Source organism: Acipenser ruthenus, chromosome 1, assembly GCF_902713425.1.
Source record: "Acipenser ruthenus chromosome 1, fAciRut3.2 maternal haplotype, whole genome shotgun sequence".
Lineage (NCBI taxonomy): Eukaryota > Metazoa > Chordata > Actinopteri > Acipenseriformes > Acipenseridae > Acipenser > Acipenser ruthenus.
Genome location: NC_081189.1, coordinates 113,448,759 through 113,464,324, shown reverse-complemented (window position 1 = coordinate 113,464,324; position 15,566 = coordinate 113,448,759). Strand labels below are relative to the sequence as shown.

The following is a 15,566-nucleotide window of genomic DNA, read 5'->3' as shown; positions in this document are numbered from 1 at the left end:
CGCATGTCTCAGTGTGTGCATGTGTGTGTGTGTTTGTGTGTGTGCGTGTGCCTCAGTGTGTGTGTTTGTCTGTGTGTGTGTGTGTGTGTGTGTGTGTATGTGTGTGTGTGTGTGTGTGCATTGTGGCACTTATTAAATTGGTTGTTTCCTGTTTTAACATGTAACATAACTAAATGGGTAATTACACATTAACTGCATATATGCTTAGGTATGTCATATAAGATAAACGCAGTGCTCTGTTTGTAAGGAAAAGACAATGTAACTTTTAAAACAAAAAGTAAACATTTTAAAATGTTTATATGTTTCATATCTTTATATTCTCTTCTTTAATAAAAATGTATCCATTTTGTGCATTGAATCTGTGTGTGTGTGTGTGTGTATTGTGTTGTGTTGTGTGCGTCTCAGTATGTGTGTGTGTGTGTATGTGTGCATGCGTGTGTGTGCATGCGTGTGTGTATGTGTCTCAGTGTGTGTGTGTGTGTGTGTGTGTGTGTGTGTGTGTGTGTAGGTGTGTGTGTGTGGATGTGTGTGTGGCAATGACACAGAGAGGTTGGATGAGAGTGTGTCGCCTTTCTCGCTCTCTGAGTGGTCGGGAAGCGGGTCTTGGGGGGGGTCGCTCGACCAATAAAAGTAACTCTTTGCTGTTCCTTTATTCTTGCCCTTCTAGGAGAAATGACAGCGGGAGCTGGGTTCATAAACCTGGAGTAAAAACAGGAAAAGAACATCAGTGTCTGGAGCAAGAGAAAGAGGCAGGCAAGTCTGGCTAAAGAAGACAGTCATAATATGACTTAAATTCCACGTCCCCATACTGGGACGTTATTGTAGTTCAGCTGGAGAATCCCAGGCAACCCTGTGAGTGTTAGTAAGGGAACAGCAAAGTATCGAGCAGCACCAGAGACCAGAGGCTTCGGGACGCTGCAAGAAGCAGCACCATTTGTTTGTAGTTTTGTTACTGTGTTTTATTTTCCTTTCTGTTTTTGAATATTATTTCGGCACCTGTGTATGCATCATAACGGGACTGACCAGAGAAAATTACCATTGTTGGTATTTATATCAATCTGGTATTGTTCTTCCACGGTGCAACAGTGCCCCCTTGTGCCATCAAATAAAAATTGGACGCTGGTGAGGTGGTCTTAAACTTTGTCTCCCGTGCCCCACACCCTTCCACAATCCAACACAACTTTTATTTAAAAAAAATGCTATAACCCATATAACCAAATGTCAAGCAGGCAATGGACTACCTCCACTCAGTGCTGTGCTTTGAGGCCCATTTCACAGCACCGAGTACCCCAAAAGGAGAGGCCGGGCACCAAAATCAAGCAAGTCAAAATGCTGTGTTACGTGTATGCCAACTGTTTGTAAGAATGTTATTATCAAATTGCAATATGCCTTCTCTTACAGCGTACAAACCTTTACATTACCATACACAAATCTTGAGCATCGCCTTTGGGATTACTAGGGAATTCTGCTCATTGAGACTCTTCAGTACTGTGAGACCATAACAGATATGTAATAGACCATTTTAGGTACGGCTTTTCCCCCTAAAATATAAAATTTTGGTCAACATTTATGAATTACATAACAGGAGCCAAGAAGTACAGATCAATAATTGGACCTTTATTTTATTTCACAAATGTAATATTTAATCTCAATGGTTGAAATAAATTGGATATATTACCTTTACAATAAAAACAGTTTGGTTTGTACACGCATAAAATACAATTCACGGGGCAGGAGCAAGAGCTGCATGGAGGAAGAGCCTCAGGAATTGAAATAGGAGAGAAGTGAGGTGAGTCTGAACTGATCAGCCTCCAAAGCTGGGAACCAAGCGTTACTTCCCCAAAGGGGAACCAACAATAGAATAGCGGACGAATTGAAGAAATGAAGCTACTCGCCCTTGAAGACCAACCATGCCTGTACTGATGGCGGTTGACTTGGTCAGACTTCTAAGGCAAGTAGAGCTTTGATTACCTTGCAGGGAGACTGGAATGCTGGAAGAGAGAAAAGAAATACCATGCAGAGAGGGTCAGCTCTGAGGAGTCGAGGCAGAAATGCTGGGCTCCGAGGCTGGGAAGAAGCTTTGCTCTCCAGAGAGGGAGACTGGCACAGGTAAAAACAGAGACCCTTCCTGGAGGGAGATGGTTGCAGAGGTGGAGCAGCATTGTGGAGGAGAATGGAGGAAATTAAAAAGCAAAACAGACAATAAGGCCATGATTTGGGTTTAAATGGGGAGGTTGACAGATATTATTGGCAGGACAGAACCCTAGCTACTGCCCCCTTAACCACACTAAAGGTTACAAAAAAACCCCCAAAAAACATATAACATGACAACGGAATAAAAAATATACACCAATAAATAATAAAATAGTTGAATCATAGTCAATGTTTTATAATGTAAATATTAAACACCTACGTACAGGGACAGTTTTGTAAACAAAAAACAAGGTGCGAACCGATACCAAGCAAAATACTTGACTTTTAACCATAAACCTTACAAGAAAGTACTGAGCATTTGCAAAGGCCGTGCCATTAATACTTCTGCCTCTCTGTTGAATTCTGTTGAAATTACCACACTATACTGCATTTATTGTCGTAGACTACTGCAGTATTTGTTTGTCAGAAAAGGAGATCACATTCTGGCCTAGGTTCAACCTTTGTGGAATTGATGCTTTGGTAAATGAACAGGATGAATGTGGAACAGTATGGGTTTTGATTAGATTACCATGCTATTGATGATAAGTTATTTGAATTAGGTTTTAATACCCCCCTCCTATATACAGGTCAGAAGCTGGTCAGTCAGAAACTGTGTCTAATAGCATTGCACAGTACACCCCCGGGAAGTAACATCAACAAAATCAGAGCCAACTGGCTTGCAGTTTCTAATTGACATTTCACATGGCAGCTGAGCTTAGCTAGAACACCTCGCTGGCATGGCCCAGCTGTTAAACTGAAGTTTATATGTGCCACCTGCTTGAAAGACAGCGGCACATGAAGCTGGTGTTTATCAAATAAATATGGGTGACTTGTCAAGAAATATTCTTTATCTCATTTCAAGCACATTACTTGCAGTGATTTTACCTTAGAGAGTAATGTAATACATTTTCCACCCCCATCGTTTAGAAACACGTGTTTGTCATCTTGCAATATATCTGCACCTACACTTGGTTAAACACATCTCTGTTTGCAGGCCTGGCTTCACCTGGTGACTGAAATGGTCCCCACCCCTTCAGGTCCTTCTTTCTTGTCAGTAACCAATCAGCTGCTTCCCCTCATGACTGACGTGCTTTGTGCCTTCAAAGAAGACACTACTGAGGTGAAATGACCTAGGAAGTGAAGCAGTAACAGACTTCCTGAAAGGCAAGGCATACAAACTGAGAATTTTCTTTCATCTACTGTAGTAACAAATGTCATGTTTCAAAATGAAAATACAGATGAACCTGCTTTATATCATGATTGCTGTGCAGGCATACTTTGTGATAGAAAGCGGCTCATGATATAAAGTGGGTTTCATGTTTGCCTATGACAGCACATTAAGAGTGTGAGAAAAAAAAAGAAAGAAAACTAACGGAGAATTATAGAGCAGTGTTTTAATATTGTACATTTAGTTGTTCTTTACATTTAAACAAATGCATATAGTTTAATACAGGACAAATACATTTTGTATCATTAACTGGAACGAATCAGTTTGCGTCATTATCTAAAAAAGGAATGAACTGTCGACTGATGAGAGCTATCAATTAGACGTTGCACTTGGTTTTTTTTGTGTGCATTTGTATAAGACTATGTTAAAAAAGAAAAATGTGGTGATGTTGGTGTTTTGTAACTGAACTGTATCCTGTTAAGACCGCCCAAGCAGCATTTGACAGGCTGCACAAAATGTTAGTTTATCAGCCGAGATGATTATTGGTTGTTAGTTGCGTTGGAAATTAATTATATCCTGTGGTTACTTAGTAAACACCAGCCACGCAGCATTTGACAAGCTGCACAAAATGTGAAAATAAGTGGGTTTGTGAGGTGATATTAAGAGAGGTAATTTCTCAAAGAACCTATGGTGCATGGCGAGTGGTTTTTGAAGAATCGTGATAATAAACGGGGCATTATATTAAGCGAGGTGATATAAAACAGGTTCATCTGTACATGTTTGCAATGCTATGCGTTTCTTTCAAAACTGCACATTTAAGAACTATAGGGTGAATGGCATGCCTGACAGGTACAATTCATTAAATAATTGTTTTAAACACTTTGTGTGATATTTTTTAGTTTGGTATCTATGAGCAAAAGAAAGAAAAAAGACATCAGCATACCAGTGACACCTGCTGGAAGAGGCAAGAACTACATAGCTCTAGATTTTCCCAATAAACCAGAATGATGATCAGGATACAAGAACCCCTGCATTACGTTCAAATAAAGTACCCTGCAGGATGCTAACTGCTCAAACACAACCTTATAAATGTAGTATACTTCAAGTATACTTTGTCCAAAATAATACACTAAAATACACTAACAAGACACTGGTGGTAAGCTTATAGTACACTTAAAGCGCAACTTTGAATGGGTATGAAATATCAGATTTATCTGAAGTAATGTCTTTTTTTTTTGTTTAGATTCACTTTGTATCATTTTCTGGTTCAGTCCTCCGTCATGGTGAGCTCCCAATGTTATGTCTAAAAAGGTACAAATCTAATCAAGCTAAAATATCCACATAACAGAGTACCATTCCTTAAACCTGCATATCCAAAATGTAGAAAAATAATACTAAAACAAAGGTGTGATGACAGTACTATATTTAGGGCTTCTGATTTTCGGTTTTAACCGATAAAACCCCTAACTATATTCCATTAAGGGTCCCAAAAGTAATTGTAAACATACCCATTCTTAGCTTTTTCTCCTTCCAAACCTTCAATAATGGTTCTGTTTGGGGTTCACCTATTTTAGAATTCACAAGACCTTGGTACATTCTCTTCATAAAACAATTGTCCCCCTCAAGTATTCCATGAAACTGGAATGCATTTTAGTTTGTTAAAATCTACACACAAAAACATGTAAGAACTTGAGTGGAAAAAAGCATACTCAATTCCCTCACATCTTACATGAAACGAGTAATGTGTTGATAAAATGTTAAAGTTTGACATCAAGCCTAGTTTGTGCTTAAATCTGGTCCACCTTTGTAGTTTACTACCAGTTTAAACCAAACCCATGCAGGCCTCTAGGAAAGGACTGAACTGTTGTTGAGTGCCTCTGAGTGTCTCTCCACATGTTTGTTTTTCTCAGTTTTGTATCTTCATTTCACAAATGTAAAATATATACATAGCGCTGGAGGTTTGGCTTCCTAGATGTCAGTTTCTTTGAACCCGTAGCAGTCAGATAGATCATATATTTGATAGTCATTCTGCTCTGCAAAGTCACTGCAGATTCCCATCGAAACAGACTCTATTTCTGCCTTGCTGAGGCTGGGCACACTGCTTCTGCTTGGCCCCATCTTAATCTTGTTCGAGAGGTTGTTCATCTTTTCCTTCAGCTGGAAAGACGACTTCTGAAAAGGGTGGAAGAGCTTCCACCCTCGAAGGCTAAGAGTTCTCCTCTTGCTGTTGTACATGAAAGAGTTATTAAGTGAGAAAGAATCGTTGGGGGAGAATCTGGGCTTGATGTCGCCATAGGAGCCTCTCCCCGAGCCGTTGGCAAATGTTCTCCACCTTTGGTCGTAGAATCTCCACAAAGGACGTCTCCTCCTCTGGCACTGACACTTGAGAAGTCTTATGAAAGCTCTCTTAAACTCTTTGCTGAAGCAGGGGTAAATGATAGGATTGACACAGCTGTTGAAGTAGCCCAACCAGAAGATCACCTTGAAAACCATTCCAGATGGCTTCAGAGCTGGGAAGAAAGAACCTGGAAAACAAAGAAAGTGTATTTAGTCCTGAAGCCGTAGACAAGATGTCATTTTCATAACATTTTACAACTGCTGTATTAAATACATTGACAGGCTCCCTTGTTTATAAGTTACTACTGTAAAGCCATTTCAGTCAGGAAACCAACCATAAGAAATCAATCAATCTTTATTTTTTTATTATTATTTTTTTTTACACTGTTTTGGTTCTATTTTTCATATACTATTAGAATCTACTACCCAGCAATGCATAGCAATGCTTCAATGTCAAAACCTACAATCTCAAACTGCCATGGTTTTGAATTACAGAAATATTTCCTAAACAATGAATCCACTTCCGTTCATCAGAACCTGCCAAATAATTTCAGAGCTATTTCTTGTTATTTGATATCTGTGGACAGGTGACAGAGGGCCCTTTTGACTAGGTTTTAATCAGTGTTGTTTTTTTTTTTCAAATACAATTACAGTTTGATAATTATTGAATCGTTCTTGACTGCTAAAAAAAAATTATTTAAATAACTTGTCATGATGTCAAAAATAACCCTTATTCAGTCGGTCAGTTTATTAAGCAATTCTTGAACTGTAGACAAATTGTTGTTTGGAAAAAGCTGTTGAAAGAGACATATAATAATTGTGTACTGTCATTTTTTGGCATTGAAAATAAAAGTAATGCATTCAGAGTTTTTGTTTTCCTTTACTCACTGGCCAAATAGTAAAAGTGATTCTGCATTGTTATGGCGAATATTGTGCCCCCTTCTAGAGATATTTAATCCACTTTTACAAGCTGTAGACTGACAGTCTTGCCATCCTGCCCAAGGAACATTGACTGATATTTAAAATAACAGGATTGAATTAGTGGTAACACACTCCTTCTCAGTGACATTTAACTTCTGAAAATTGAAGTACATGCATGCTGTAGATTACAGTATGCGTGTCATAGGGTTACGTTTATGAGTGTCAAAGGATGAAATTGGCGGCTGGGGTCATACGCTGGTATGAACCACTGATTTGTGTCTGCGGTTTCCCTTCTCTATAGAAAGATGGGTGTGCTGAGAACTTCTCACAGATGAAGCAGGAGTCATTCACTCTCTTTCTCTGAGGTACTCCTGTTTTTCTTTCATATCTTTTCCAAAGTCATCAAACCACTGTCAAGTTAGCGTTTATAAATAGGACGTGTGGCTTGGGAAAAACAGACTTGAAAAAAATTCCTGCTGCAGTCCAGGGACAAAGGAACCTTAGGAATTCATATCCATTAGAGATGACTTGGCTGGATTTGTTGGCTCAAAACCTTAAACAAAAATTAAATAAACACTATACCTTCTCTTATAATTTTTTTTCTGTGTTCTTCTGTATAACTTGATGCTCTTTGCTCTATGAGGAACTGTGGCAATGTGCCCCGCCCCTGTGTGCATATTATGTGTTGTATGTTGCGTGCGTGTGTAAATGTTGGTGTATAGTCATTGGTACATGGGATATAAACGGGTCTGTGTTTCACGTGTGATTTAAAAAGTGTAGATTTGTATTTAGGCACGAGGAGGGCACAAATCACTTCACGTGCTGGTTAAACGTAATATGTGAGCACGGGGTTGCACAGAATTAATTAACGTGCTGGGATTCAAGTGAATAATTAATTAGTAATTGAATCCCAGCACAACAGTATATATAGATGCACATTTCATTCAGTCGGGGTTGGGTGTTCGGTGAGTGGAGAACGGGATTGGAGACGGAGGTAGTAATTGTTAAACTAATAGTATTGAAATCTGCTCACCGTGTTTGTTTGTCTGTCTAGTCCGTTTTGTTCGTCTATTTATTTTGGCCTCAAGTGCCGTGCCCTGTGTTTTGTCTGTTCAAACCTTTTATTTTCTGTTCTGTTTATTAAATGCTGAGCGAAAGCATTCGCTCAGCTTCACCAAACCACACCTCTCTGTCTGTTTATTTCCTGCTTCTGGTTTGACGCCACCCACTCTGGCCGTCTTTGTGACAGGAACACATTGATGAAAGCTGTTTGAAACATTTCTATACATGTTTTCTTATAGTTTTACCTCAGATTTTTCCATTTATGGCTTTACACGTTACAATTTGGTGTATATACAGTATATATATATATATATATATATATATATATATATATATATATATATATATATATATATAGACGTGCTCAAATTTGTTGGTACCCCTCCACAAAAAACGAAGAATGCACAATTTTCTCTGAAATAACTTGGAACTGACAAAAGTAATTGGCATCCACCATTGTTTATTCCATATTTAATAGAAATCAGACTTTGCTTTTGATTTTTTATTCAACATAATATTGTAAATAAGAAAACAAATGAAAATGGCATGGACAAAAATGATGGGACCGCTAACCTAATATTTTGTTGCACAACCTTTAGAGGCAATCACTGCAATCACACGTTTTCTGTAGCTCTCAATGAGACTTCTGCACCTGTTAACAGGTAGTTTGGCCCACTCTTCCTGAGCAAACTGCTCCAGCTGTCTCAGGTTTGATGGGTGCCTTCTCCAGACTGCAAGTTTCAGCTCTTTCCATTGATGTTCGATAGGATTCAGATCAGGACTCATAGAAGGCCACTTCAGAATAGTCCAATGTTTTGTTCTTATCCATTCTTGGGTGCTTTTAGCTGTGTGTTTTAGGTCATTGTCCTGTTGGAGGACCCATGACCTGTGACTGAGACAGAGCTTTCTGACACTGGGCAGTACGTTTCGCTCCAGAATGCCTTGATAGTCTTGAGATTTCATTGTGCCCTGCACAGATTCAAGGCACCCTGTGCCGGCGCAGCAAAGCAGCCCCAAAACATAACCGAGCCTCCTCCATGTTTCACTGTAGGTATGGTGTTCTTTTCTTTGAAAGCTTCATTTTTTCGTCTGTGAACATAGAGCTGATGTGACTTGCCAAAAAGCTCCAGTTTTGACTCATCTGTCCAAAGGACATTCTCCCAGAAGGATTGTGGCTTGTCAATATGCATTTTAGCAAATTCCAGTCTGGCTTTTTTATGTTTTTCTTTCAAAAGTGGAGTCCTCCTGGGTCTTCTTCCATGGAGCCCACTTTCGCTCAAAAAGCGACGGATGGTGCGATCACAAACTGACGTACCTTCACCTTGGAGTTCAGCTTGTATCTCTTTGGCAGTTATCCTTGGTTCTTTTTCTACCATTTGCACTATCCTTCTGTTCAATCTGGGGTCGATTTTCCTCTTGTGGCCGCGCCCAGGGAGGCTGGCTACAGTTCCATGGACCTTAAACTTCTTAATAAAATTTGCAACTGTTGTCACAGGAACATCAAGCTGCTTGGAGATGGTCTTGTAGCCTTTACCTTTACCATGCTTGTCTATTATTTTCTTTCTGATCTCCTCAGACAACTCTCTCCTTTGCTTTCTCTGGTCCATGTTCAGTGTGGTGCACACAATGATACCAAACAGCACAGTGACTACTTTTCTCCATTTAAATAGGCTGAATGACTGATTACAAGATTGGAGACATGTGTGATACTAATTAAAGAAACTAATTAGTTTGAAATATCACTATAATCCAATTATTTATTATCTTTTCTAAGGGGTCCCACAAATGTGTCCAGGCCATTTTAGAATATCTTTGTAGAATAAGCAATAATTCATCTCTTTTCACAGCTTCTTTGCTTTATTCTATGACATACCAAAGGCATGCAAGTATACATGATAAAATAGCTTTTAATTTCATCACTTTTCAGGAGGAATGAAGCATTATTTCAATCTCATATTTCAATGAGATGAGATACCAACAAATTTGAGCACGTCTGTATATTATATATATATATATATATATATATATATATATATATATATATATATATATATATATATATATATATAATTTAGCAGACACATTTACCCAAGGCAATTTACAGAGACTAGGGTGTGTGAACTATGCATCTGCTACAGAGTCACTTACAACAACGTCTCACCCGAAAGACGGAGTACAAGGAGGTTAAGTGACTTGCTCAGGGTCACACACAATGAGCCGGGATTTAAATCGGGGACCTCCTGGTTACAAGCCCTTTTCTTAAACCACATGACCACACAGCCTATATATGAATCAGTGGTTGGAAATGATGACCTGTGATTGGTTAAAACCTCATCATAGGAGCAAAAATAGATTGAACTAGTGCCCTGACATCCTACAGCACCGGACAATAGCCTCCATCTGTCAGGTGATTGGTTCACAGCACTGTCATTCCCGCCCTTTTTCAAAGGAACACCTTTCTCCCTGCACTCTTCACAAGAGAAAATGGCTGAACACCGATTATGTGAGTTAACAGAAAATTAATTACAAAACATACTACAAAAGAAAGATGCTCCAAACACTAAAATGGTGATTAAAACATCACTGTCACTGCATTCAGACTTTCTGAAGTTCAAACAAATTCAACTTGACGAAAACAAATATGACAGGCTGGATATAAACTGGATTATGCAGGAGTCAACAAAGCAGACGAAGAGCTGTATGCCAAAAAAAAAAAAAAAAACTTTTACCGTTTATTTACAATATTTACTAGCAGACAATGGTATACAGATTTGACTGGAAAAACTTCACTCACTGACATTCGAAACGAGGCATGTATCTCAAAATCAAATTGTTCTGACAGGTGTTATGCATATTTCTGTAACATTACCTCATAGAATTCTGTATCCCCACATTATTCCATGCTTGTGCAGATGCAGTTTTTAAAAGATCGCTGGATGTGCACGCGCGATATTTCTGTGCCCGAGCCCCGTTGTGATCTCCGTTGAATTCTGCTGCAGCTTGCAACAAATTTTGTAAACACATTTTTACAAATGTCGCAAAATAAAATTATTATGTCGCAAAATAAAATAGCACATTTAACACCACTGCTTTTCTAGATATTCAGCCTGCTGCGTTGCTCAATACATGAAACCCTTGATTAAAGTAACCTTATACAACTTTTTTTTTCTTTTAAAACACATTTTCATTGTATTACATGTAAATACTGTTAAAAAAACATCAAGCGTTCATATCCAGCGAGCTTTGAAAAAATGCAGCTGTGTCGGAGTGGAATCAAGGGTAGAGAATTATATAACGTAAAGACATCTACCATATGTAACACCTGGACTTAGTTGTATGCCAAAACCTGGCGATTTCTCTGCTTATGGGAAAAGGGAATTTTCTTTAATGAAGCAAGTCAAAACCCACCCGATCAAAAAAAATAAATAAATAAAAAAAACAAGGAAACATTGACGATTTTGCGTGCGGTAAACTGTAACGTATTTGATTATACACAATGTACAGGCATGTTTGTTTTTTACTATTTATTTTCGTGGACTATTGTGGAGCTACAGTTAGTGAAAAAAAAAGTTTGAGCAGCCTTCTATATATTACCTTTTCTCAGCTTCATATAGAGTTCCTTGTTTGTTTGAACTGTTGCCTTTTTATTCAGTAAATTAGGAAAAGTCATTGTCAAGCTGTGCTACAGGATTTAACGCAGGCTTCAGTTTTATTCGGAAATGTATTTAGCACACACACCCCCTACAGTTTAATTTTCTGTCAGATTCATTCAGTCGTTCATAATAACTTCAAACTGAGAATTCTACCTGTTGTAAAAGGTTGGAAGGCTACTTTTAAAGGCTATAGTGTATACAGAGGTGTGTATTCTATGTATGTGTGTGGCTGTTTGTTCAAGGGTAGGGGGCCCCACAAGTGTATGCTTGCCTAGGGCCCAGTGATAGGTTAATAATTTTCCACTATAGCCCTCCTCTCCAATCCATAAATACAGACTGTAGATAAATACAGTCTTTGTCGTACATAGTAAATTCACTACTTGTCCCTGTAACTTACCTAAAAATGGACCACAACTAACAAACCTTCTAAAATGAATTGTGATTAATCAAAATGTTTAGATGTTGTTCTGGCAGACAGCCACTAGGTGGCATCAAGGTCCATAATCCTGGTTCTTTTTTTTTTTATGGAAATCAGGTAGCTATCTGTGATGAGCATGGAATCAGGGACGCCCGGGGGGCCATGGCCACATGTGCACCGTGGAGAAAAGGCGCATGTATACATGGCTGGCATTAGCCATAGGGCCCCGCGCCTCAAAGGGCCCGGTATATTGCTGCCCTTGGTCTTGAATTTGGATTCTCGCAAACACCGCACCACTGTCAGTTTTGTATGTACATTAGGCTACTCTCGCTTGAAAGAGTTATCCCTCTGGTCCCCGCCCCACACAAACGTGGGTAAGCATTTATTATTATTAGGCATCGTTGATGTGTAACTGCAGTGTGGTTCAGTAGCAGAACTGAGAGCCTGTGAACAAACAACCCAGACTTACGTTTTGGGAGACTGCAGTCTGTACCCATTGCTTGTATTTTTGAAACATACGTGTGTGTGTCTTTATAATAAGTAGGGCTGTATTTTTTCACGGTAAAATAAATGGATAAATAAATAAAAATAAAAAATAAAACAAAAACCTTATTTCACAGCATTTGAGAGCCTAAAAATAGGTATTTCAAAATGTTTTACGATTAAACATGATAAATAAAGCGGAAAAAGTAGAATTATATTGTACAACAAATGTTCCTAAATATTTAAATGCTTACCTGAAAAACAATATATTGTGCAATATTTTTTATGTACATCTTGTAAATAAAGTATACAAACAAATGTTGTATAGTTATGAAAGTTCTTATTTAAAACAGGTCTAGAAAATAAAAAGGTTCCCATTTCAATGTGTGTTACCCAAGCAGTATTGTAATTACAGTTGATGTTATTTTCGATGTGTAAATGTTTTTCATTATTTTTATTTCAGCACCTGTGATCAGCACTATTTCATATTTGCCTGTACTGCTTGGTTTCAAAACGTTTTTTTTCTGCATGTTCTTTTTTAGTAAGAAATCATGAATGCATCAAAGCACATTTCTATTGAACCCTCCAGAATGTCAGTGGCATACAGACCGACAGCATTCAGTGTGCAGAGCCTTTTGCTGTGAGAGAACGGTTTATTCGACGCGAGAAATAGATTACTTTTAAAACGGGAAATATACAAATAACTTTAATAATTAAAGAATATAAGAATGAACGCTTTAGAAGGATATAATATTGTGGATTAATCTTAATTTCACCGCCACCAAAAGTGTTAATAAAACATGCTATAGCAACATACATATTAAATTATTTCTGCAGGAGTCGCTCCACAGCAAAGCAAAAAAAACACTGACAACTTTAAACGCAGTGGCTTTGGGTGTGATAGTGAGTTTGTACGCCCCTCATCTTGAAGACTGTTGAATCACGCTGAAACATTTCTTACCGTTTCATGTAATTTGTGTCCGACGCACTAAATAACTGTAGAACTTAAAAAATAGCTAGCCTTTTGTTTAGCTACTGAAGCCAAACAAATACTTTGTATACAGATGATTAATATTCTTTATCAATACATCATTCATCAATGCAAATGCTGTACATGGTCATTTGTGTTTGTTTTACAAAACAAACATTTAATTTGTTTTGAAGTCAATTAAACGACGTTTGTGGGGCTCACTACCCGACATTCCGGTAACAAGCTAATTATTATTATTATTATTATTATTATTATTAGTCGTAGTCGTCGTAGTCGTTTTTTTTTTTTTTTTTTTTTTTAAAACAAACACAATTTATTTATTTTTAAATAAACAAAATACACCCACCCCCGCACACCAATAGTGCAGGGGCACAAACACAATCCAAAAAATAAATCAAAGTTCAAAACAAAAATAGGTTTAAACTTATTTTTTTTTTTTTTTAAATCAAAAATTAAACTAAGGGCAAACAAAGGAGCACACGGCCTGTGCTCCCTGCCTGCCCTTCCCCCACTCTGCACACAGCAGAGATGGGGGATTTTTAAAACAAAACGATTTTTAACACAAAAACTAAAACAGTTTTATGAATAAAAATAATATTAATAAAAAGACAAAAATAAAACCTTTAAGGTAAAATTAAAAGTTTAATAAATGAGTGTTTGTAAAAAGAAATAAAAATCAAAGAAAGAGAAATCTCTCCTGCACTTGTTTATAAGCACAAGTGCAGGGAGAGAAAAGAAAAACTAAAACATAATAAACCAAAATATTTTTTAAACAAAAAGGTGCACTACTACTTTAGATTAATAAAATTATAAAAAGATTTAAAAAAATAAAAAGTTTTAACAACCGTTTTTTTATAGTTTTGAAGTGAAAACTGAGGAGCTCCAAAAAGTGCGACCTCTCAGTAGTAGTCCTATTTAGTGCCAGTAGGGGGACTACACCGCCCACCCAGTGACAGTCAGGTGCACCGGCTCCACAGTGTTGTTGTTATTGTTGTTGTTGTTGCAAACTTTAAATAACCAGTAGACTAAATATAAGACCTGCTTCAATATTTGACATAGTTGTTCTATTGCATTCATTTATCGGTAGAAATACTGCATTCAATTATTTTATTTTTTTAACGAAATTGGTAGTTTTTCTATGATAGTAAAGTTATCTATTGTATTATATGAATGTAGATGACTTTGTGTTTGTTTATCGTTTTCATTACTTTCATTTTTAGAACGCCCCCTTACAGACAAGGGAAGCACGGAATAGGAAGCAGGATGTAAGGGAACGGGAGGCTGTCGTGACGGCGGCGGTATGGCTGGTCGGCAGCCTGTGTAATGGCGGTGTGTTTAAAATGATTTTGTGTGTGGTGTGTGGTTTGCGAGTAGCGGCAGTAACATTGAAGTAGGAGACGTGAGTAAGCCAATTTGATTATGATCTTCTAGTCAGCTACAACCTTCGTTGGTTGTCGTGAAATCCTTAATGGACTGACTAGTTTAGAACTTATTTATTGGGTGCGTTCACGACACTTTTTTGCCGGGTGGATTGCAGACAGAAGTCTGCGTGTAACGTCACGGTCTGTGCAGACGCTGCGTGGACAGCTTTGGTAGATTAACAACAGTTCTGACCAGAACCAAAACGAAGGTGGTGTTGAGAGAAATTCTAATCGCATGATCAGAAAATGAAAAGAAACAGTCCCTGCTATAAAGAGATAATATAAACATATGTTTTGTGATGTGAGACAAATTAATCAGTATTAATTCGAGCAGGATTCCCCCCTGTCCTCTCACAAAGAGGTTGTTTTGATCTGGGACAAAAATAGTTCAAATACTTGCACATATGGTCACATATCTCACTTCAACTACCTCTTATTAAAGCTGATTTATTCTCCTTAATTCAAAGTAGGTTATTCCCTGTCCCTGATAGACTTTCATCAATAACCAAACCTCTGTTTGTTTTTCCACTTTACAGTCATGCAGAATGTCTCGTTTACGGGCTGGTTCAGTATTGTCTTGGACTTAATTTAACAGGGCACGAAGTGACGACCATGCACACCAAGTGAGTGTCTTAACCAACATACAAAAGAGACGTCTTCAGGTATGGTCTTAGCGCTTTTAACTGAAACTCCTCGTCAGTGGTCCGATCCTTTAATGGCAGTGCATCGCACAACACTGCCCCTAACACTCTTTCCCATCTCATATGGGCTGTATCCAGTCTATGAGATCGGAGTCATGGCAGCAATGTAATAACAGTGCAAAGGTTGCTAGTGCCAGAATTTAATGTTACTGGCGCTATATGAGATACGCTAGAATCTAGCGCCGTAGCGCCAAGTTTGCACCCCTGCTTAATGAAGT

General features: G+C 38.0%; 1 protein-coding gene across 1 annotated transcript in view; it reads right to left on the bottom strand.

The window, feature by feature from the left end:
* Window positions 1-1,616: 1,616 nt before the first annotated feature.
* LOC117420968 (alpha-1A adrenergic receptor-like) overlaps window positions 1,617-15,566 on the bottom strand; it is a 29,061-nt gene continuing 15,111 nt past the window's right edge. Inside the window, exon 2 of the mRNA XM_034034784.3 lies at window positions 1,617-5,886. Coding sequence (XP_033890675.2) covers window positions 5,330-5,886 — 557 coding nt within the window. The 3' untranslated portion in view covers window positions 1,617-5,329. The remainder of the gene's footprint in view (window positions 5,887-15,566) is intronic.